The sequence below is a fragment of the Mustela nigripes genome, chromosome 5 (assembly GCF_022355385.1).
Source record: "Mustela nigripes isolate SB6536 chromosome 5, MUSNIG.SB6536, whole genome shotgun sequence".
NCBI classification, from domain to species: domain Eukaryota; kingdom Metazoa; phylum Chordata; class Mammalia; order Carnivora; family Mustelidae; genus Mustela; species Mustela nigripes.
The window spans coordinates 13,503,871-13,528,240 of NC_081561.1; the positions used below are offsets into that span (position 1 = coordinate 13,503,871).

At 42.6% G+C, this 24,370-nt stretch overlaps 1 protein-coding gene across 1 annotated transcript in view; it reads right to left on the minus strand.

Moving 5' to 3' along the window:
• The window catches only part of MCUR1 (mitochondrial calcium uniporter regulator 1), a 29,495-nt gene extending 5,803 nt beyond the window's left edge, over positions 1-23,692 (minus strand). The window contains exons 1-7 of the mRNA XM_059399478.1: positions 23,151-23,692; positions 15,064-15,201; positions 10,326-10,429; positions 9,397-9,498; positions 6,921-6,962; positions 6,158-6,229; positions 1,178-1,231 (exon numbers count right to left, since the gene is read on the minus strand). Coding sequence (XP_059255461.1) covers positions 1,178-1,231; positions 6,158-6,229; positions 6,921-6,962; positions 9,397-9,498; positions 10,326-10,429; positions 15,064-15,201; positions 23,151-23,580 — 942 coding nt within the window. The 5' untranslated portion in view covers positions 23,581-23,692. The remainder of the gene's footprint in view (positions 1-1,177; positions 1,232-6,157; positions 6,230-6,920; positions 6,963-9,396; positions 9,499-10,325; positions 10,430-15,063; positions 15,202-23,150) is intronic.
• Positions 23,693-24,370: the final 678 nt, after the last annotated feature.

A 24,370-nucleotide genomic window follows, 5' to 3' on the forward strand; every position in this document is an offset into this window, starting at 1 on the left:
CAGGCCGCTGCCTTCGGCTCAGGTCATGATCTCAGGGTCCTGGGATCGAGTCCCACATCGGGCTCTCTGCTTGGCGGGGAGCCTGCTTCCCTTCCTCTCTCTCTGCCTGCCTCTCTGTCTACTTGTGATCTATCTCTGTCAAATAAATAAATAAATAAATCTTTAAAAAAAAAAAAAAAAAAAGTTATATGCAGATTTTTTACTACGTGGGAGGGTCCCTAACCTCCCTACTGTTCAAGGGTCATTTGTATGTAGTTCCTTATGGCTAACAAGTCTGGTAATGAACAAGGAAATAGAAGTCTGGATGAGCAGAAACATATTCCAGAGGAATACTCTACTATTCTCTGATGGAAGTGTCTTGCACGTTTAAGAGGTCCCAAGTAACAGAAGGCGGAAAAAAAGTAAAGCATGTTGTAAATTTGAAAAGTAATCTAAAAAATCGCCATTCCTTATTATTCTTCAATCACTGGGATTTAAACTTTCATGAACATAAACAAATATTCTATTAAGTGCCAAGAAAATTCTAGGATACCGCACTTCTGGGTACCTGCCCCAGAGAAGTCAAAACAGGTACTCCCAACAGATACTGGCACAACCACGCCCACAGCAGCGTGACTCCCAATGGCCAAAAGATGACGCCAACGTGTCCACTGGCAGGATAATCCAGCTGGGGTCTATCCGCAAATGGAATGTTATTTAGCTTTAAAAAGGAGGGAAATTCTGACAGGCTACGACATGGATGAACCTTGTGGACATTATGCTAAGCGAAGTCAGTCAGTCACAAAACAAATATTGTGTGATTCTACTTATATGAGGTTCCTAGAGTAGTCAGTTCATAGGGACAGAGAGCAGAATGGCGGTAGGCAGGGGCTGGGGAGAAGGGAATGCGAGTTAGCGTGTGACAAGTCGTTTCAGGGCTACAAGATGTAAAGGGCTCTGTGGATGGTTGTATAAGGATGTGAATGTTTTTAATGCCACTGAACTGTTCGCCTAAAAATGGTTAAGTTGGTAATTTTATGTGTACTTTACTACAATGAAAAAAAAAAACCCCAAACACACCCTAAGACACAAAACTTGAGAACCTGCCCCCATAACGTATCATTATAAAGGACAATAACCACACGTGGATGAAGCCAAGATGAGAACAATGACCACGAAAAGTAGTCTCATTTCTTACCAATGCCACCATTTCTGTCCTCATTTCCAGCAGCTTCCTTTCGTTCAACGAGTACTGAAACCAATGAACACGGAACACAGGTCAGATTCTGATGTATTCCTCTCTCTCCTTTCCTGCTGCCTTAAATATTCTGGTCTCAGTACTTCCAAGAATATAGGACACTAGACATCACATCTGGAATCAAGTAGCCTACTTGCCCCTTTCCTTTAGATATATTTTTTTGAAGTTTCTTTCCTTTCTCCTTTTCTTTTTTGAAGATTTTGTTTGTTTACTTGAGAGAGTCAGCGCACAAGCAGGGGGAGCGGCAGGCAGAGAGAGAAGCAGACTCCCCACGGAGCAGGGAGCCTGATGATGGGGCTCCATCCCAGGAGCCCAGGATCACGACCTGAGGGAAAGGCAGATGCTTAACTGACTGGGCCCCTGAAGTGTCTTATTTCTAAGCCACTCACTGCTCCAGTATCTGGGTTCCCTTTGTCACCTTTCACCTCTCTGCTCCTGTCATCTGTTCTCTGTGATGCCATGTGGCCCCTCCCCCTACTGTCACAGCATTCTCCAGGCACCAGTTTGCATGGCTGTTGAGTCATGTGCTTTCTGCTGCTTTTCAGAGGGTTGTAAAAGTGGGGAACAATTTAGTTTGGGAGCTAACCTGTCACAATCACAAAACTGGTCACTACCTGAGGCTTAGACAAAGTTAGGAATGTTATAAAATTGGGGGAAAAATGGTTTCAAGGAATATTTTTATGTGACAGGCATTGCCTAAAGATACAATATAAATACACTGGTACAAGATAAGCATTAAACCATCACATGTTGATTTAAATTAAACAACCACCCACTTGGGTGTGTCACAATCCAGTGTTACTGAAGGAACTCACCAGCATTCCCCAGAATCAAAGTGGTATCCTGCCTTTGGCTATTGACTTTTTGGGGGTCGGGTACTGACATTTATGCAAAAATTTAGTGCAATTTTGTTGACACCGAGACCAAAATCAGACATATCTCCTTAGTAGTAGGTATTAGGATTTAATTGAGCAAATGAAAAATTAGTTATTTAATTCTTCAGTAAGGTAACAAACACTATGATAGGGGAGAAAATCAGTGCTCATGTATCTAGAAAACTTTCTAGCTATAAAATGTTCCCCTGGACTACCAGGGTGCTAGGGTATAAAAAATAATATTGCTCAGAAATTTTTAAATTAAAAAAAATTTTTTTTTAAATTTTTTTAAGAAGTTGGAGAAAACCCCCTAAACCCTAAACCAAGTACCAATCAGGACCAAAGAATGCTGATCTCAGTCTAAACTTCAGGGTTTTAGAAGAGGAAGGAGCTATGCATCGAAATGCCACAAGAGGGCAGGGTGGACTGGATTTTTCAGTCAGTATTCACCCGCCTCTAGAGAAAAGCCAAGCCTCAATCTTGGTCCTGCCGTGATTTTTAAATTAACATCTATGTGACTCTATCTCCCTGTACCCCGCAGTGGCTTAGAGGTCATACTGCTCTGAAACTGGCTGTAAGTAGCACCAGTTATAGAACTGAAACAGAACTTTATTCAACAAGGAGAGGGAAGGTCCTGTCACTCCTCTTTACCAATGCGCAGTGAATACACACTGCTGTCCTGTACTCAAGTCTTCTCAGTTTAGAATGACCAAGAACCACTTCTCAACTAGGTTAGAAAGGCCCATCCACTCACGGGCTTTCACCCATGTTCAGCAGGCACACAGCTCTTAGCTATGGGCATCTTCCTAAATCAAGTGCATTCAGATTTTTTGCTAAGTACAAAACCCATAAGGTCAAAGGTAATTAAAAGAGTTTCTCCTTCGGGCGTCTGGGTGGCTCAGTGAATTAAAGCCTCTGCCTTCGGCTCAGGTAATGATCCCAGGGATCCTGGGATCGAGGCCCGCATCAGGCTCTCTGCTCCGTGGGGAGCCTGCTTCCTCCTCTCTCTCCGCCTGCCTCTGCCTACTTGTGATCTCTGTCTGTCAAACAAATAAAATCTTAAAAAAAAAAAAATACTCTGCCTTCAGCAGGTCATGATCCTGGAGCCCCATGGAGCCCAGCATTAGGCTCTCTGCTCAGTGGGGAGCCTGATTCCTGCCCCCCCAACCTCTCTGCCTACTTGTGATCTGTCTGCTGAATAAATAAATAAATAATGAGTTTCTCCTTGGGGATGGGGGTGTGGGATGGGGTAACTGGGGGATGGACATTAAGGAGGGCTCGTGATGTAATATACACTGGGTAATATATAAATAAGACTGAGGAATCACTAAAACTAGTAATACACTATATTTTAATTAACTGAATTTAAATTTAAAAGATCTAATCTGTTAAGATGGTTAAAAAAAGAGTATTTTAGAAGAATTTGAAATTAAAATTCTAAATAACAGTGCTATGCAGAGACATTTGACACCTAAGGCAAAAGGAAAGTTTGGATATTTCATGTCATAGATTTTATGTTAATTTAAGTATTTTACTACTGAAGTATTATTCATCCTAATTAAAATTTTTTTCCTTTTCTAGAGACTAATCATACACTAGCACCTGTTAAATATTTTAGTGATGCTAGGTGAATTAATCTTTACTGTTGAAAAGTGGTTTTTGAGACAAGAAAGACAGGTGACATGGGAATAATGATTTTGTACAACAAAGCTCAGCTTAACTCTTGAAATCCAGAGATGGTTCCAAAACAGAGTTAAGTACTTATTTGAATTTCAGTATTAGCTTCACTTATCATTGTAGTACATTTTGGTTAAAAGCAAACTGAAAAACCAGGAGACAATGAACAACTGTGTATACCCAGTTTCTACATGTGAATCCAGTTCTGTATTAGTTAAAATATGCCTCACATAGCCCATTTCTCATTATTCTAAGAATAAAGAAGGTATCTAACCACTGCTATCAAATTCAAATAAAGCCTGAATGAGAAGATAGATGGGTTAAAAGTCACAAAAGACAACTCAACATTATTATTAGAGGGGCGCCTGTGTGGCTCTCAGTGAGTTAAGCCTCTGCCTTCAGCTCAGGTCACCATCTCAGGGTCCTGGGATCGAGTCCCTCATCGGGTTCTCTGCTCAGCAAGGAGCCTGCTTCCCCCTCTCTCTCTGCCTGGCTCTCTGCTTACTTCTGATCTCTGTCTGTCAAATAAATAAACTCTTTAGAAAAAAAAAGATACAAACTTACAGCTGTAAAATAAGTTAAGTCCTAGGATGTCATGCATGGAGACTGCAGTGAGTAACAATACACTATTTGAAAGTTGCTAAGAGAACAGATCTCAAAAGTTCTCATCACAAGAAAAAAATTTTGTACCTATGTGTGATGAAAGATGGTAACTAGACTTAAGGTGGTGACCACCCTGCAGTGTATGCAAGTAGCAGATCATCATGTTGTTCCCCTGAAACTAACATAATGCCTTCTATGTCAATTTTAACTGAGTAAAATAAAAAATTGAAAAGTGTTGCTGTGCAAACTTGGAAAAAAAAATAGTAGTTTATGCATTATTTTTGAAAAACCAAGGGCAGCAGAACTGTATCTGCACAGCTTTCTTGAGTCCTGTACACAATCCCACAAGTTAACCACACAGGGGCAAGTGCCCTTCCACTTACTTACTTACAGCCTACATTTCTGAGATCCCCTTTTCTTTTTTTAAAGATAGATTTATTTATTTATTTATTTGAGAGAGAGAGAGAGAGAGCGAGCGACAGAGAGAGAGAGCACGCGCACGCGAGCACGCATGTACGTGTTCACACATGAGCAGGGGTAAGGTCAGAGAGGGAGGGAGTAGCAGGCTCCCCACCGAGCAGAGGGCCTGATGAGGGACCCAGGACGCTAGGAACATGACCTGAAACAAAGGGAGACGCTCAACCAACTGAACCACTCCGGCACCTCTTCCGAGATCTTTCTGGTAGCAAATGCACAAAAGTACTTTTCATAATTAAAACTTTCAATTTAGGGGCACCTGGGTGGCTCAGTGGGTTAAAGCCTCTGCCTTCGGCTTGGGTCGTGATCCCAGGGTCCTGGGATCGAGCCCCACATCAGGCTCTCTGCTCTGTGGGAAGCCTGCTTCTCCTCTCTCTCTGCCTGCCTCTCTGCCTACTTGTGATCTCTGTCAAATAAATAAATTAAATAATTTAAAAAACAAAACAAAACTTTCAATTTAGTATAACTTAAAAAATTGTTTTGAATTTATATTTGGAAACAATGCAATCAAGTCATTAAGATTTCTCTATTTAAAAGTTAAAAAAGGCTATATGGGGGGCGCGTGGGTGGCTCAGTGGGTTGAGACTCTGCCTTCCGCTCAGGTCATGATTTCAGGGTCCTGGGATCAAGCCCTACATTGGGCTCTCTGCTCAGCAGGGAGCCTGCACCCCGTCCCCTCCTGCCGCTTCTCTGCCTACTTGTGATCTCTGTCTGTCAAATAAATAAAATCTTTAAAAAAATTTTTTAAAAAGACTATATGGAAATTTTTTTTAATCTTCAATTTCAGTGTACAATTAAATTTAATTTATTCAAGGCAGGTGATCAACTTAACTTTAGAAAAATCTGGACTTGTGGAGGTTTAAGTTAGATGAAATAGGGTGAGATTTGGTTTGATTTCTTTGGTAATATCTAAATCACACGTAATTTAGTCTCTCTCCCTCTCTGAAATAAAATGAGATTCAAACTTGATTTGACCAAGAGTTTCATTTTTTAATAAGGTTTTACTTTTAAGAAATGTCTATACAACGCAGGGCTTGAACTCATTACCTCAAGATCAACAGTCATACATGTTCTACCGACTGACCCAAGATTGGGAGCCAGGCGCCTCCCAAGATTTTCATTTTATTTTTCAAAGTATCAAACTTAAGCTCTAAGCTAGAATATAATTAAAGAGAAAACCGTGTCTATCAACGATGCACAGGTGAACTGTCTATATACTCAGACCAGACAGAGCATTCCATCCTACAAAGCGATGAATTTACACTCTGTTTTGAATAAAGAAACATACCAATTCCTTCACTCTGCTCTTTTCTAGATTGAAGTCTAACTTGGTATCTGTTCGGACTTTGACCACTTCATCCTGGCAGGAGGGCAAACAAAGAGAGAAAGAAATCCAAAGTGAGAAATGGAAACCCTCTTGGGATGTGAAGCCTGGGACTTCCCAGTCATTATACAAATAACGCCTGCTTAGGCGTAAGGCCAGAGTGGGTTCCTGCAGCTTTTAATCTTGAGACTCCCAGTGTAATCTCCTTATGGAATTTATGACTGAAGCTGTTCCCTGGCCAACTCTGGAAAGCAGAGAAGGACTCAAAGGAGGAAAATATGAAATTCTGGTTTAAATAAAGCCTCTTTCTAACACTCATCACAACCTTTTCTTCCTTAACATCCATGTCCTTTCTACTTTAAAAAAAAAAAAAAAAAAAAAAAGAAACCCAACAGCTGGCACAGTCAGCATTTTGAAATCACATGTAATTCTCTAAACCCAGTCTGTTCTAACAGAACCTAAAGACTCCATATGTTGCAACTTCAACATTTAATTTAAAGATAACCCCATTCATCCTAGAACACAATTTTCTTAATGAATTTGTTTACAGACCTCACCAACTTATTCACTGTGTTCTTAGCTAAACCTTCCAGTGTGTACTTTTGAGACATATTACACAAATGCTCAAGATGAGATTAAGTTTTTAAGAACACCTAAAGAACTTCTGACATGGTATTTATTACTATGTTTAAGTAACTGCCTACAAACATGCAAGTGAGGGTCTCACCATTATTTGTTGTTTTAATCGATGTAGCTCCACGTTTATCTTCTAAAAACACATAAAAAAAAAAGAAAACAAGTCAAGGATATGGCTAGAAGGATATGGCTAGAAAAAAATACCTAAAACTTGGTAACAAACATACATTAGAACATATTTTCGTGCACAGTTCTGGCTGCATTCAGAATGAAGCATGAGCTGAAAAGTCTTGGGAGCAGACACGATTATCATACCAGAATGGTATTACGATGCATGCGCCTATTTGGGGGTCTCGGTGGCTCAGTCGTTAAGCATCTGTTTCCGGCTCAGGTCATGATCCCAGAGTCCTGGGATCCAGCCCCCACATCGGGCTCCCCGCTCAGCAGGAAATCGACTTCTCCCTCTCCCACTCCCCTGCTTGCGTTCCCTCTCTCTCTTGCTCTGTCCAAACAAATAATTAAAAATCGAAAACAACAACAACAACAACAACAAAAAACTCGCATGTGCCTATCTTGAAGTCAGTTTCATCCTGAAGGATACATAAAATCAGTAACACAGTTTTTTTTTTTAAAGTAGGCTCCCTAGTGTGGAGCCCAGCGCGGGGCTCATGTTTCTTAGGACCGAGATCATGACTTATGGCCCCGAGATCAAGACTTGAGCCAAGATCAAGTCAGAGGCTTACTGACTGAGCCACCCCAGTAACACATTGTTTTTAACATACACGTTTGCCTCCAGAGGCCCTGCTGTCTTTATACCTTCTTCAATTTTTCTTTTAATAAATCCTGCCTTCAAATAGCTGATTTCAAGGGCAAATGTGAGAGTATCCAACTACTGTTTTCTAGCAAAAGGATTCTCTTGCTAGAAGGCCGTTCATAAGACTAAGATGAATCACTAATAAATGGACTTCATTTATGAGACTTTAGCTAGGACCGAAAACAAAAGGCAGGATGCAAACACAGCACTCACTTCAGTGCTGAACGCCACACTTAAGAAACCAAGGGATATATTTGCAACGACGTGGATGGAATTAGAGGGTATTATGCTAAGTGAAATAGGTTAATCAGAGAAATACGATGATTTCACTCATACGTGGAATTTAAGAAACAGATGAACATATGGGAAGTGAAGGAAAAATACAGTAAGGTAACAACAGAGAGGGAAGCAAACCATGAGAGACTCCTAATCGTGAGAACAAACTTGGCGGTTGCTGGTGGGGGTGGGGGGGAGGACGGGGTGACTGGGTGACGGGCATTAAGGAGGGCACGTGAGGGAATGAACACTGGGTGTTAAATGTAAGTGATGAATCATTAAATTCTACCCCGGAAACTTGTAATATACTGTATGTTAACCAAACTGAATTAAACAAACAAACAACAAAAGAACCCCACCCCCCACCCCCGCCAAACCAAGGGATATTTTACAGCAACACTTTGTGATAACCAGAAGCTGGAAACAATTCTAATATGCAGTTGGCCCCTGAACAACACAGGGGGTAAGGGGCACTAATCACCCCCTCCCCGTTAAAAATCTCCATATATAGGGGTGCCTGGGTGGCTCAGTGGGTTAAGCCTGTGCCTTCAGCTTAGATCATGATCTCGGGTCCGGGGATCAAGCCCTGCAATGGGCTCTCTGCTCAGCAGGGAACCTGCTTCCCCTCTCTCTCTGCCTACTTGTGATCTCTGTCAAATAAATAAATAAAATCTTAAAAAAAAAAAACAAAAAAAAACAAAACAACCTCTATATGTAACTTCTGACTCCCCGAAAACTCAATAGCCTATTGTCGACCAGAAGCCTTACTGATAATATGATGTATTTTGAATGTTATATGTATTACATACCATCTTCTCAGAATAAAGAAAGCCAGAGAAAAGCAAGTATTAAAGAAAATCATGGGACGCCTGGGTGGCTCAGTTGGTTAAGCCGCTGCCTTCGGCTCAGGTCATGATCCCAGAGTCCTGGGATCGAGTCCCACATCGGGTTCTCTGCTCAGCAGGGAGCCTGCTTCCTCCTCTCTCTCTGCCTGCCTCTCTGCCTACATGTAATCTCTCTGTCAAATAAATAAATAAATAATCTTTAAAAAAAAAAAAAAAAAAAAAAAAGAAAATCATATGGAAGAGAAAACACTGACTAAACTGTGTGAAGTGGTTGGCTGGTTGGTTGAAACCCGTGTTGTTCAGGGGTCAAGCATACATCACAGTAGAGTAACGAGGCACATTTATTTAACACTACAGACAATGAGCAAGATCAACCCACCATTAAGACACACCACAGGATTCCCCCAGATGAAGTTCTGGAAAAGGCAAAACCAGTCAACGGTGACACAGGATATAGGGGTCTTCCTAGCAGGGGTTAGCAGGCTTCTGGGGTGCCAGAATATACCATGTTTTGATCTGGTGGTGGACACTTGGTGAAAACACATCTAACCTGTCCACTTTTGTCTGTGTATTTATGTCTCAACGTCTCAACAGCGAGCATTTTATTAGTACGAGCAGCTCTTTAGTTTTACCTCATTTTCTGCTCTGAGGGCTGAAAATTCGCTCTTCTCCAAAATAATCATATCCTTTTTCACATTGGCAATCTGAGACATTATTTGCTGAACAGTGATCTCCTAGGAAAAAAGAGAAACGAAACATGTAACCTAGGCTGGCCTAGGACGTCTGCCTCCCACCTGGAATCATCTTAGTGAGAAACCAGGAGAATATGGACACGAGGAGAGAGGTTCAGCACGGTCGTCCTCTATTCCAGAATGAAGAAAGGAGAAGAATAAAGACTCAAGTCCAGTATCCCATCAAGTGAGCCAGTTCAAAGGGTGGCGGTCTGAGAACACTCTGCTGTGATCCCAGCCACATCTCCCTGTGTTCGGTACGGTGGACTGGAAGAGTCCATTTTCAACACAGCTGAGTTTTCCAATATGACTCTACAACAGTTGAGAAGATAGCTTTGAAAAAAGAAATACAAGTATATGTATTTTATTTAAGGTAGGCTTAATATTTAAGGTAGGCTCCGTGCCCAGCGTGGAGCCCAATGTGGGGCTTGAATTCACGACTCTGAGATCAAGACCCAAGCTGAGATTGAGTTGGATGGTTAAAAGACTGAACCACGCAGTTGCCCCTTGAATAAACTACTTTTTATACCACTAGGATCATTTCCTTCTCAACTATGGTTAAAAGTACTATATGCTTTTTAGGGAGCCTGGGTGGCTCAGTTCGTTAAGTGTCTGCCTTCAGCTTGGGTCGTGGTCCCAGGGTCTCGGGATAGAGCCCTGCTTCTCCCTCTGCCCCTCCTCCTGCTTCTGTTCTCTCTCTCTCTCTCAAATAAATAAACAAAATCTTAAAAAGTACTATATGTTTTTCAATACAGTATTATCCAAAAATACGTATTACAAACAACAACCTTCAGACTTTAAATTTGCTACCATGCCCCGACAAAGCTAACCTGCTGCATCTTGGTGACCATATCCTTGTAGACGATATCCATGTTGGCGTCCGTGATCTTGACCAAGGCAGAGACCGTGATTTCTGCTTGCTGGGTGGTGAAGCCTAAGCAAACACACAAAGACAGTCACACTCTGGCGACTCTATTTGTTGGGGGAAAAGAAAAAGAAAAAAAAAAACCCTTCACAGAAGGGGAGAAAATGTTTTGAATTCAGGAAGACTGGAATCGCAGGCTGTGCTGTGTCTGTCTCTCTAGAAGCATGACACATCTATTTCTACATGAAAAGGTAAAGGGCTGGGCTGGTGTCCTCTACCGTCCTACCTAGCTGCAAACAATCCTATTTCCTGAGACTGTCTCATGACATAGAGGAAGCCTACACTGCGAGGTCAAGGAAAGGAAAGCAAGATCAAAATTAGAGACGCAATTTACTGCTTTTGTAACTTAACAAAAATTCTAGGTAATCTTTATTTCCTTCCCTGTGGCTTAAATTTTCTAGGACTTGATTTCCCTATTTTAAAGTGCACACGTTAGTAAAGAATAATTTACTTAAGTAGGAAAGCTCAATTATTTCACATCCAGCATAAATCCATCAAATCATTGACCATATAAAGACAACTAGTAATTTTTTTTTAAGATTTTATTTATTTATTTGAGAGAGAGAGACAGTGAGAGAGAGCATGAGTGAGGAGAAGGTCAGAGGGAGAAGCAGACTCCCCAAGGAGCTGGGAGCCCAATGCGGGACTCGATCCCGGGACTCCGGGATCATGACCTGAGTCGAAGGCAGTCGTCCAACCAACTGAGCCACCCAGGCGTCCCGACAACTAGTAATTTAGCTATCAATTCATCTGATGTTAAAAGGAAAAATTTGTTCTTTTTATTTTTCCTCCACAAGTCTCTTCAGTCACTTGTGGAGAGAGGACCAGGATGGAAAAAAAAAAAATAGCTTTGATACTCAGTAAACTCAGATGCTGAATTGAAAGATCTAACTCAGCAGTGTTACTGTGTTTAATAATTTTAGATAGTACTACCTGTGAAGCTAATAAAACACTGTATGCTAATTAACTGAATTTATATTAAATTTTTTAAAAAGCTGAAAATAAAAAAATAACTTTAGATAGTAATTTATATTTCACATTGGCAATTCTAATAAAAGGCTTAAACCAAGACGCTGAAAGTTAATTTTTTCATTAAATACTTCCACCTGTAAGAACTACAGAAGAATCTACTGATTCCTGTAATTAAAGGCACATTTGTTTGCATAAATTGTAAGTGATACAATTTGAATGAGATTAAGTTGAGGCTATGTATTTTTTTTTTTAATATTTTATTTACTTACTTAACAGAGAGATCACAAGTAGGCAGAGAGGCAGGCAGAGAAAGGGGGAAGCAGGCTCCCTGCTGAGCAGAGAGCCCGACGTGGGGCTCGAACCCAAGATCCTGAGATCATGATCTGAGCTGAAGGCAGAGGTTTAACCCACTGAGCCACCCAGGTGCCCCGACTATGTATTTTCTTTTTAAAGATTTTGTTTATCTGACACACACAGAGAGAGAGCAAGTACCAGCAGGCAGAGCAACAGGCAGAGGGAGAGGGAGAAGCAGGTGCTCCGCTGAGCAGGCAGCCTGATGTGGGGCTCGATCTCAGGACCCTGGGATCATCACCCGAGCTGAAGGCAGAGGCTTAATCGACTAAGCCACCCAGGTGCCCTGACTATAATTTTTTTTTTAAATTTTATTGAGTGTGAGTGCAGACGTGCTTGCTCACATACACAAGTGGGAAGGGGGGTGGGCAGGAGAGTGGAGAGAGAATCTCAAGCAGACTCCCTGCTGAGCTCGAAGCCAAGATCTCCAGCTCTGAGCACTGAGATCCTAACCTGAGCCAAAATCAAGGGTCCTAGGGGACTGAGCCACCCACGCAGCCCCCAACTATAAGAAACAAAGAGATTTGAAAGAGACAAAAAGACCTCCAAAGACCTATTTCCTTCATTTATTCAAACTCCTTTGATTTTCAACATGCGGGTCATGTGCATCTAGAAAAATCATCCAAAAGGTTACCCACCAAAATGTTACATTGGCTTGCTCTGGGGTATTGGGATTCAGAATATTTTTCCTGTTTCTTTTCTGCCTACATTTTTTGAAAATGAAAATATAATTTTTAAAACTTTTGGAAAAAGTGCTCATAGCTAAACATAGTTAGGTTTGGCAATTATGAAGAAAAGAAAAAGAGACCAGCGGAGTACTTACGCTGTTAATATACTCCACAGCCTTATAATTTATAACCACCTATGGGAGGAGAAAGGGGTAAGAAAAAGCAAAAGTTAGGTCTGAAAACCTACCAGGTTACCAGATACAAAATAATGCTCTGTAGGGGGCACCTGGGTGGCTTCAGTGGGTTAAAGCCCCTGCCTTTGGCTCAGGTCATGATCCCAGGGTCCTGAAATTGAGCAGGGAGCCTGCTTCCTCCTCTCTCTCCACCTGCCTCTCTGCCTACTTGTGATTCTGTCTGTCAAATAAAATCTTTAAAAAACAATAATGTTCTGTAGGAATGAGAGAACAAGACACCATCAGTGTTAGAGAGATTATACACACGCAAAAAGTTTTGTGAAGCAGGAGACGCAGCTCTGGAGAAGGTAAGGATGGTAGGTGGGAGTGCTCCTGGACAGGTCCTTCTGGCCCTCCCCTATAGCATCTTAAATATCCATCATTCGTCTAAGAGGCCTTGCGCCCTACATCTTGGCAGGGTCCCCATAACACCAGTCTTGAGATACCCCAAAATTCATGTGTCAAGGTTTGAAATGAAGAAAAGCAGGAAGTACATCTATCAAAACATCACACTTTAAGGTGAACAATTTTTATTTATCAAAAGTAAATAAACAGACTTTTTTGGTGGGGGAGGAGAAATAAACCCCACCTGTTAATGGGAGAAAGATCTGTGGCCATCTCGAGCCCACTGCTGCTATCTTGCCATTTAATAAGACTTAAGAGGCTCCCTTACTCATCAAACCCAGTGTGTAGAGAAACACCCCGTTCTCTCCAATATGGCTTTTTACAATGGGTTACTTTGAATGCAAGAACATTAGATCCACAGAAAAAAGGAAAAAGCAGGAAGACTTCTGCTTATCCACATAATTTCTGATGCCTCTCTTTTCCATTCTACTTTTCTAAATTCTGAACCGAAAGAGGTTTTTGGTCAAAAAACCCCCAATGTTTCAAGTTTAAGAAGGAAAGCAATGAAGATTATGATATGGTACTTAACAGTTTTTCTGAAGTGTACTCAGGTACACTGTATTTCCTTTAATACTCAAAGGACCCTTTGGAATTTTTACTGTGCCCACACTTGCTAATGAGATGAGGAGACAGAGACCAGGAAGGACCGGGACACCTGGGTGGCTGAGTCAGTTAAGTGTCTGCCTTCAGTTAAGGTCTGTGATCTTGGAGTCCCGGGATCGACCCTGCACTGGGTTCCCCACTCAGCAGGGAGTCTGCTTCTCCCCTGCTCGTGCATTTCATCTCTGTCTCAAATAAATAGAATCTAAAAAAAAAAAAGAAAAAAGAAACTGGGAAGGAGGAGAGAACTGCCCCGCTTTGCAGCTGGGCCCTGGCGGAGCTTGAACCCAGAGCTTCTAACTCCCCAGGTGAGCACAGAGCTCCCGCCACCTGCTTGGCCCTGGCGAGTGAAGCCCAGGTCCGGAGAGCAGTTCTGCAGATACGAACACGTACAGCTGGGGCAAGATCTAGAGCGTCGTGAACACTCATAATACAGAGAATTAGAGTCGGTCTGTCTAGAAGATTCAAAGAGAATGTTATCTATGCACTGAATCCACTTTCAATAAACGTCATATATGTTGGAGCATCTTTTGCATTAATAGTGATTAAGAAAATATTAGTTGAACTATTAAAAAAACCCTACAAGTTGAAATTAGCAATGGCTGCTCAGCAACATTTTAATTCATAACAATTTTAAAAGCACACAACACGCCCAGTAACAAAACTACCACTTTTGTGCATCAAGCAAGTGTCCTAGGAAACATTCCTGAGTTTTGCTAACTTGTGTCTAACTTGTTATCTGTAACACTCTACCTCCAGAGAGATGTTGTAAAAATATGCTTCTCAGGGACAAAGAGAAATCATATACAAGAATTTCTTAGGGACAAAGAGAAAATGTATACAATAAGTCTCAACTGGTCTAGCGGAAGCAAAATGTCCTTAAAAAATAAGAACCCTTGGGGCGCCTGCGTGGCTCAGTGGGTTAAAGCCTCTGCCTTCTGCTCGGGTTGTGATCTCAGGGTCCTGGGATCGAGCGCCACATCGGGCTCTCTGCTCAGTGGGGAGCCTGCTTCCCTTCCTCTCTCTCTGCCTACTTGTGATTTCTGTCTGTCAAGTAAATAAATTAAATTAAAAAAAAAAAAAAAAAAGAACCTTTTAGATCGGGTCATTATCTCGGGGTCCGGGATCAAGTCCCGCATAGGGCTCTCTGCTCAGCGGGGAGCCTGCTCCCCCCTCTTTGCCTGTCTCTCTGCCCACTTGTGATCTCTCTCTCTCTCCTGTCAGATAAATATATAAGATCTTTAAAAAGATTAAAAAAAAAAGGAACTTAAAAAAAAAAAGAGATTGATCAAAAGATCATCTGTAGACTTAAATGTCAAAGAGAAATAAGAGAAGTTAGTTAAGATCAGGAGAACTTATCATTTAATGTTTTTCCACGGCACTCCCGGCCCTGAGCAACCCACAAAAGGATTACCATTTTCTTCTAGTAGACACACTAAGGCGTGGGTGTCAAAGTAGAGCTTCTTGTTCCCGCAGGAGGTGAAATCTCGCCTTTTGTGCTCCAGATCTCTCCTGTGCTCCAACTGCAGGCTCCCAGCCGAGAGGCTTAGCTCTAAAATGTGAAGAACAATTAGGCTCAAAACATGATGATGGTAAACAAAAGCCATGGAAGAATATGGCATACCTCAAAAGCCTACCTGGCTGGGGCTTTACTGAGATGAAATTCACATACCCATACAATTTGCCCATTTCAAGTGTTCAATTTTATCTTTACTAAAGAGTTCTGCCACCTTCTGCACAATCCTCTAGAACATCTTCTTCATCCCAAAAAGAAACCCTATACCTTTTAGCTATCATGCCCCAATCTCCCAACTCCCTCAAACCCAGGCAACCCCTTACCTACTATCTTTACGGACTTGCCTACTCTGGGCATCACATATGAATAGAATAAGGGATGTGGTATTGTGTGTAGTTTTTTCACTTAGGTGAGGTTTTCAAGGTACATCTACCTTATAATTAATGTGCACTTTGTTATCTTTTTATTGCTGAATCACATTGTTTTAGGAATATACCAATTTCTTCTTACCTATGGAGTTGTTTCCACTTGGCTGCTTTGAACAATGCTGTTGGGAACATCTGTGTATGCGATTCTGTGTGAGCAAGTTTTCAGTTCTCTTGGGTATATACCCAGAAAATGAATTGTTGCATCACACAGTGACTGTGTTTAGCCTTATGAGGTTATGCCAGATTATTTTCCAAAGTGGCTACACCATTTTTCATTCCCAACAGCAGTGTCTGAGGATTGCAATTTCTCTATATTATCAACACTTGTTATTGTCTGTCTTTTTTATTATAACCATCCTAGTGGGTATAAAGTGGTATCACACTGCAATTTAATTTTATTTTTTAGATTTATCTTCAACTATGGTATTTACTTATTTATTTGTTTTCTATAATTAAAAGTGTTTCTTGGCTTGTCTCTCATTTCTTTTTTTGTTCATTTGTTTCTTAAATCCCACATATGAGTGAAATTTTATGGTATTTGTCTTTCTCTGACTTATTTTGCTTAGGGTAATACCCTCCAACTCTATCACATCATTGCAAATGGTTAAGATTTCATTATTTTCTATCACTGACTAATAGTCTATTACATATATAGTTTTTTTTATATCTGTATATCTATCTTTATATATATATATATATACATATATATATATACATCACCTCTTTATCCATCCATTAAGTGGACACTTGGGCTGCTTCCATAATCTGGCTATTGTAAATAATGCCGCAATAAACATGGGGATAGCAGTTTTGACTTTAACTTCTTTGATGCCTAATGATGTTGAGCATCTTTTCATTGCTTATTGGCCATTTTTCTATCTCTGGAGAAACATCTATTCAGACCCTTTCGCCATTCAGAAAATTGGGTTATTTTTTGGGGTGCTTGGGTGGCAGTTGGTTAAGCAACCAACTCTTGGTTTCAGCTCAGGTAGTGACCTCAGGGCTGTGAGGCTGAGCCCCAAATCAGGTTCCAAGCTCAGTGCAGAGTCTGTTTGAGATTCTCTCTCCCTCTCTCTGCTCTTCCCGCTCATGCTCTAATAAATAAATCATTTAAAAAAATTGGGTTATCTTTCTGTGATTCAGTTGGTCATTAAGAACTCTTTATACAATTTTAGGGGCACGTGGGTGGCTCAGTTGGTTGAGCGTCTGACTTCGGCTCAGGTTACGATCCTGGAGCCCTGGGATGGAGTCCCGTGTCAGGCTCCCTGCTTAGCAGGGAACTCGGCTTCTCTGCCTCTCCCCTGGTTGGTGGTTTCTGGTGCTCTCTCTCTTGCACGCGCGCTCACTCTCAAATAAATAAAAATCTAAAGACATATATATTTTATATATTTATTTCTGAAGGTTTTATTCATTTATTTGAGAGAGAGCATAAGAGAGAAAGCACGAGAAGGGGCAGGGTCTGAGGGAGCAGCAGATAAACTGCTGAGCCACTCCAGGATCATGACCTGAGCAGAAGGCAGATGCCTAACTGACTGAACCACCCAGGTGCCCTTCTTTATACATTTTAGATACGAGTTCCTAACTGTATATATACTTTGCGAATATTCTCTCCCATTCTGTGGGCTGGCTTTCACTTTCTCGATGGTGCCTTTCAAAACATAATTAATTTTTAATTTTAATGAAGTCCAACTTATTTTTGTTCTTGTGCTTTTGGTGTCATATCTAAGAAACTACTGGCTAATTCCAGAACACAAAGATTTACACCATTTTTTTTTCTAAGAATTTCACAGCTTTAGCACTTACATATAGGTCTCTGATCCATTTGAGTTAACTTTTACGTGGCGTGAGATGAGGCTTCGACTTCTGCATGTGGAAATCCAGTTGTTTAGCATTATCTTGGAACTTGTCAAAAATCAGTTGACAGTAAATCTTCTCTGGGGTCTCCACTCTATGCTACTGATTTATATCTGTCCTATGCCAGTGACACATTTTCTTGATGACTTATAGCTCTGTGGTAAGTTTTTATATCGAGTTTTGTTCTTTTTCAAGATTGCAAGGGCTATTCTGACTCCCTTGCATTTCCATACATACTTTAGCATCAGCTTATCAATTTCCTTTTTTATAAGTCTGTAGATCAATTTGGTGGAGTACAAAGTCTTCTAATTCATGAACATAGGATGTTTTTCCACTTCTTTAGCTCTTTAATTTCTTTAATGGTGTTATGCAGATTTCACACTACAGCTGACCCTTGGAACACTGGTTTAGACCACATGGGTCCACTTATACACGGATTTTTTTTTCCATACTCTATTTCCTCTTCTTTATGATTTTCTTAAAATTTTCTTTTCTCTAGCTTTCACTATTCTAAGAACACATGTGATATATAAAATGTGTTAATTGACTGTCTGTTATGGTAAAGCTTCTGGCCAACAGTAAGCTATTAGTAGTTAAATTTGGGGGAAGTCAGAAGTTATACACAGATTTCCAACTGTGTAGGAGTTGGCACTCCTAAGCCCTGCGCTGTTCAAGGGTCAATCCTATAAGTTTTGTGTGTTTTTTGTTAAATTTGTCCCTAAGTACTTTACTCTTTTTTGATGCTACTATAAAGGTAATTGTTTTTTAGATTATTCATTCTAGTGTAGAGTAATGCAACTGATTTTTTTAAATTATATTTTTTATGTTGATCTCATATCCTGCAATCTTCTTCAGCTTGCTAATTAGTAGTTTTTTTAGTGAATTCCTTAGATTTTTCTTACAGGGTCATGTCATCTGTGAACAATGATAGTTTTATTTCTTCCTTTTCATTGTCTTGCACTGGTTAGAACTTCTAGTACAATGTTGCATGGCTGGTGATGGCAGACATCCTTGCTCCTGACCTTTGGAGGGAAAACTTTCATCCTTCACTATTAAGTATGATGTCAGCTATGGGTGTTTCACAGATTCCCTTTATTAATGAGGAAGCTCCTTCCATTCCTAACTTGTCAAGTATTTTTTATCATAAAGGGTGCTTAATTTTGCCAAATTGCTTTTCTTTGCTTTCTTCTGAGATGATCACATGTTTTTTTTTTTCTTCTTCTGTTTTTTTAAATATGGTACGTACAGGAATTGATTTTCAGATGTTAAATGAACCTGTTGTTCCTGGGATAGAATCCCCTTCAGTCATGATGTATAATCCTTTTTAACATATAGCTGGATTTGATTTGCTGAGTATTTTGTTGAGGATTTTTATCTTTGTTCATAAGAGGTATTGGTCAATAGTTATCTTTGTGATGCCTCTACAAAAACCTAAAAACCTATCTTTAGAGGGATACGTTCTAATAATTTGTACGTTCACCTTTCTTATGAATTTCTGTGCATTTAGCCACAGATCCAACTCATCTTGTAAGCTTGTTTCAAGGTGCTCATCTGAAGACGGTAGCATGGTAATGGTTCTCTGGCTTTTGTACTTCATGAACCATAAAAATAGTTTAAAAAATATGTATCAATTGCAGTGCCAACTAGAGATTCTATCCAGGAAGGACAATTAAACACAATAGCTCCTTATTCTTACAATCATACTATAAAAGACATTTTGACTGCAGAAGAAAAAAAAAAAGAGAGATGGGCAATATAAAATTTAAAAACTTTCATTTAAATGTAATAAACATAGCTAAATGAAAATTTTACTACATGTCTGTGTTTACTTTTCTATGATGCCAAGTTCGTAGAAGAGTGGTAAAAGAAGTAATAGTGACTACTAAACAGTCACTACTAACTTGAAGTTTAGAAGTCTGAGGTAAATCCCCTAAGTGACTGGAAAGCTACTTCAACGAATCAGCTCCTACTGTCAATCCTCCACCTCTAAACGCTCTAAAGGAAATTGCATGTAAGCAAAAACATGACATGGACAGAACCCTACAGATCAGATGTTTGTCTAGAAGCCTAGAGCACTCCCATTTCCCCTGCTTGTGTTCCCTCTCTTGCTGTGTCTCTCTCCATCAAATAAATACATAAAATCTTAAAAAAAAAAAAAGGTCCTTACATTCAGGGAAACACTAGCCTACAGTATCAGGTCCTTGGCAAGGCACACAAATACAAAGCCTGTCCTAATTTAGCCTACACCTACCCTTTCATCTTTCTTTCTTGACACCTAAGTTATTCTGTGTCCTGTACTTGTATATCTTGGTACTCTATCCTGATGTCTGGCTTGACCCCCTTTTTCAACTGGCAAATTTTAGCATCATTTCAACCCCTCTTCATTTAATTTTACAATCTGCTAAGTAAACATTATGCTCTGGGGAGGGAATTATGCTACACTGTGTGGTTCCAGCTGCTAGTTCCACCCAGGTCAGAGGGCAGCCTGGATTGCTCCTTGTGTTCTCTGCCCAGCCCGCACACCTCTATCACAGCACTCACCACACTGTTTCCACATCTGTATCATCTACTAGGTCCAAATATCCCAAGAGCAGCCAGTCTTAGTCATTTTCACATTAGTAGCATATAGCAGAAGGCCTGGCCAAGTGCAGGCCAGAAATAATTGTGTAAGAGACCTCTCAATCTGGATCATGAGACTGTCTAGAAAGAAAATTTGCAATCAACCCCTTTCACCTCCTTACCTATGACCTTCTCTTTGTACATAAATTAACTCAGTTAAATCTGGTCCCTCTTTTTTCATTCGTCCCTCCTTTTTTTTTTTTTTTTTCATTAACCCCAGTCTGAGACAAAACTGGCCTCCAGGAGAAGAGACCCCCAATGTCTGCCTGATGACAGAACAGACCGAGCTTGAAAAACAGCAGTGATGAATGAATGAACGAACGGATCTCTCAAGGGGCCCTCTAGAGGCTAAGCCACCCATATTTAAAACTGTGCTCAACTGTCCCATGGGTCAGGAAGCTTGAAAACAATTTGAGTCTAGAACTGGCTAGTGAAGAGTGATGGGATTTTTCTAGTACCAAATTAATCATCTGTGTGACTTAAAACATCTCCCTCTCTCTCTCTGACACACACACATCCCAAAAATAAACTATCATGACTACTTTCTAAGCAAGAGCTAATTCCAATTTAGACGCTGCAGGTTTTTTTCTTGCTCAAAACAACTGGAATTAGGGGCACCTGGGTGGCTCAGTGGGTTAAGCCACTGCCTTTGGCTCAGGTCATGATCTCAGGGTCCTGGGATCGAGCCCCGCATCGGGCTCTCTGCTCAGCGGGGAGCCTGCTTCCCTCTCTCTCTCTCTCTGTCTACTTGTGATCTTTCTCTGTCAAATAAATAAATAAATAAACTCTTTAAAAAAAACCCAAACAAACTGGAATTAGGGGCACCTGGGTGGCTCAGTTGGTTCGGCTCAGGTCATGATCCCAGGGTCCTGGGATGGAGCCCTCCATGGGGCTCCCTGTTCAGTGGAGAGCCTGCTTCTCCTCCCTCCTGCTCTGCCTACTTGTGCTCTATCTCTCTGTCAAATAAAAATAAAATAAAATAAAATAAAACAACAACTGGAATTCATTTCAACTGTAAGCTTACTTCAACAAACTATGTACTGTCATCTGAAAAGTGTTGAAAAGGTCTGGCCCCTTCTCACTTGGCAGGCCAACCCCCACTGATGGAAGCTGAATGCCATCTTGCCTTCTGTCAAAGGGCGAAGCCTGAGGAGGAGCAATACTCTTGGCATTTAGAATACCTCAGACTCATTTTTCCTCCTTTATTGTGACAACAAAGTGAGGCCCAAGAACTATGAATTCCCACTAATAACCAGGAAGCAAGTAAATGGAGTTTAAAGTGCAATGCGTAATTCTCCCTTGGAGGGACCTTCAGAATATCAAAGGGATTTATTAAAACACACACAAAAGCAGCCCGGAGTTAGGCCTGAACAGAGGAGGAAACCAAGTACAAACTTACTACTCACAACATCCTTAAGTCTCAGTAGCCCTACTGAGAACTGCGGCACCGAACAAATCACTAGGCTGAACGCAAAGAAACAAAACTCAGTTGGCTGAGTGGTTCCTTAACTGTGTCTTGTCCCGTATTTATTTATCTATCCTCACTCTCTGAAGAAAGGAGATCCTCTGAGCCTAATTCAGTAAGTACCACCTTCCTGACCAAATCAGAAAACTCATGAGAACTCTTCCCTTTTGCCCCACAGTCTTGAATGAGGGGATAAAAATACATCAAAAGTCAGAGCTTATAAAAAAAAAAAAGAAGAGCAACGAAAGACAGAAGTACTGAAATAAAGATCAAAGTCATCTCTAAATCCTAATTACTGCGTAACACTGACAGAGTTCACCACTCATTCCCCACACTTTGTATGTAAAGCTTCCTTCCTTCACTTTTTTGTCCTTCCAGTCTTTCCCCAGATGTGGATATTTTTATACTTTAGAAACTGTCAACAGGGTGCCTGGGTGGCTCAGTGGGTTAAGCCTCTGCCTTTGGCTCAGGTCATGATCTCAGGGTCCTCGGATGGAGCCCTGAAGCAGGCTCTCTGCTCAGCAGGGATTCTGCATCCCCCTCTCTCTCTGCCTGCCTCTGTCCCTACTTGTGATCTCTCTGTCAAATAAACAAGTAAAATCTTAAAAAAAACAAAAACAAAAACAAAAACAAAAACAAACCACGGGGGTAAAATTTCTTTAAAAAAACAAACAAAAAAACACAACAGTCCACATTTACTGGGCTTTTCTCTTAAGAAAAAGAGAAAGGAGGGAGCCATCAGTATGGTTACTGATGGCTATGGATTGATAGGACAGACCACCCAAAGTGGTATTTTTAGCCCTTTGCTAGTAAAGATTATCCCAAATGGTATTTTCATCAACAATTTGCTATTTAGTAAAATGAGCCTGTTTCAGACTTCCTCATCTCTATGCCAGGCTGTGACTGCTCTCACCTCTCTCAAGTATTTAACCAAACGCCACCTTCTCCATATAAACTATTCTGATAACCCCATTTAAGCTCACTGCTGGAGGCCCACCTCACCACCTCCATTCCTCCCCCCCCACGGTACTTTCCACTTCCGTACGCGATCATATGTAAATTATATGCGTACACAGAAATTATAGCTTTCTATCTACATCATCTCCGGTACTAGAGTGAAGGTCCCAGACTTTTCTGATTTTTCCCAAGTACCCAGAAAAGCGCCAGCCAAGCGCAGAACAGGCAACTAGTGTCAGTGAGTTAATAAATCCCCGACAGTCGGAAGTGAAACTGCAGTCCCCACAGCTTCGCTCCTCAATCTCGCAGAATCTCCCGCAGTCGCCCGCACCCGAGTGGTGACACGAGGGACGCGTCACCGGCGCCCATCCGGCGGCTCCACCCGCCGGCGAGCACCAGCTCCCCGCCCAGCGCGCACGGCCCTCCCGGCATCCCCGCCAACCGCAGCCAACACACCTTGTGCCCCGGACTCCGGGTCACCGGGGCGGGGGCAGACAGACCTTCGTCCCACGCCCGGAGAAGCGCGGCGACCTCGGCTCATCCGACCTCTGGGTCGCCGAGCCTCCCCGTCCCGTCCTGCCCGGAAGGTCAAAGCCAAAGCTGGTCCCGCCCCCGGCCCGGCGAGAAGATTCCCCCTGCTGCCCCGGCCGCGCGGCCCTCACCTCTCCTGGACGAAGTGAGGGCGGCCACTCGGCCGCGGCACAGGTGGAGGGCGCCGGCGGCCCAGGCGACGCCCGGGGTGAGGCCCGGCAGGCACCTTCCCGCGCCGCCGCGGCCAGCAGCGGGGACAGAGGGCCCTGGGCGCGAGCGCTCCCGGTCCGCGAGGGGCCGGCGCGGGGCGACCGTGGCCAGGCGCGGGGAGGGCACGAGCAGGAGGAGGAGCAGCGGGGAGGCACGTGACGCGCCGCGGGGGGCCGCCGGGGCGCGAGGCTTCAGCGCCCCCAGACCCACGGACAGCGCGGACAGGCAGTGGCGCACCGGGACGCCGCGGCCGCCCGGGCTTCCGCAGCGGCCTGAAGGCAGGAAGAGGACAAGCCGCCGGCGGCCCGCCGGGCGCTTCGGTCTCCCGCCCGCGACGAAGCCGCAGTCCATCGCCACGGCGGTCACAGGCCCGGGCGCGCGCTCATCCCGCTCGCGCGCCGCGCGGGCTCGAGTCCACAGACGGAGCTGCGTGGAGGGTGGCGCCGGGCCCGCCCTTTCCTGTCGGGCGGGCGGGGTCCGGGCGCGCGCCGGGGCGGGGCCAGGAGGGGCGGGGCCGGGGCGGGGCCAGGCGGGCGGGGCTCCATCCTAGGCCCCGAGAGCGAAGCGAGCGCGGGTCCTGCGCGAGCTTGGGACCCACTCGGTGGAGTGGAGGCTGCGGGGGCTCCCTGATCTGTGATGCCTTCCTGGCTGCCACGGTTTGCTGCCACGGGCGCCCTTCAGAGTCCCCAGGAAAGTCCCTGCACCGCCAGGCTGCTTAGATTTTACCATCCTCATTTGAAGTTCCCCAAAACTTGGCGCTGGGGTGCATGCTAAGGAATTAGCAGGGGCAAAGGAGAGTCGTTTACATAGTCAAAACATTAAAAGGCTAAACTTCAGAGCTTTTGTTTCCGGATTAGCACATCAAGAAAGGATAAAGTCTCAATCTGGGGAATTTAAAACATGGGGTATGAATGTTAACTGAGACCTCCTGGCTTAGATCTGAAACTAGTGGTGTTCAGTTCAGGAAGCGTTTTGAACGTGTGATGCACAGTCTCAGGTACTGTTCCATTATGTGAACTCAGTAAATGTTCACGGAGTGAATGAATGAAATATGCACTGGGCTGCAGGCTTGGAGATAGAAGAAAAATGAGGCTGTTCTTGTCCTCCGGGAGTTTTCTGATAAACTTCTATTTGTCCACAT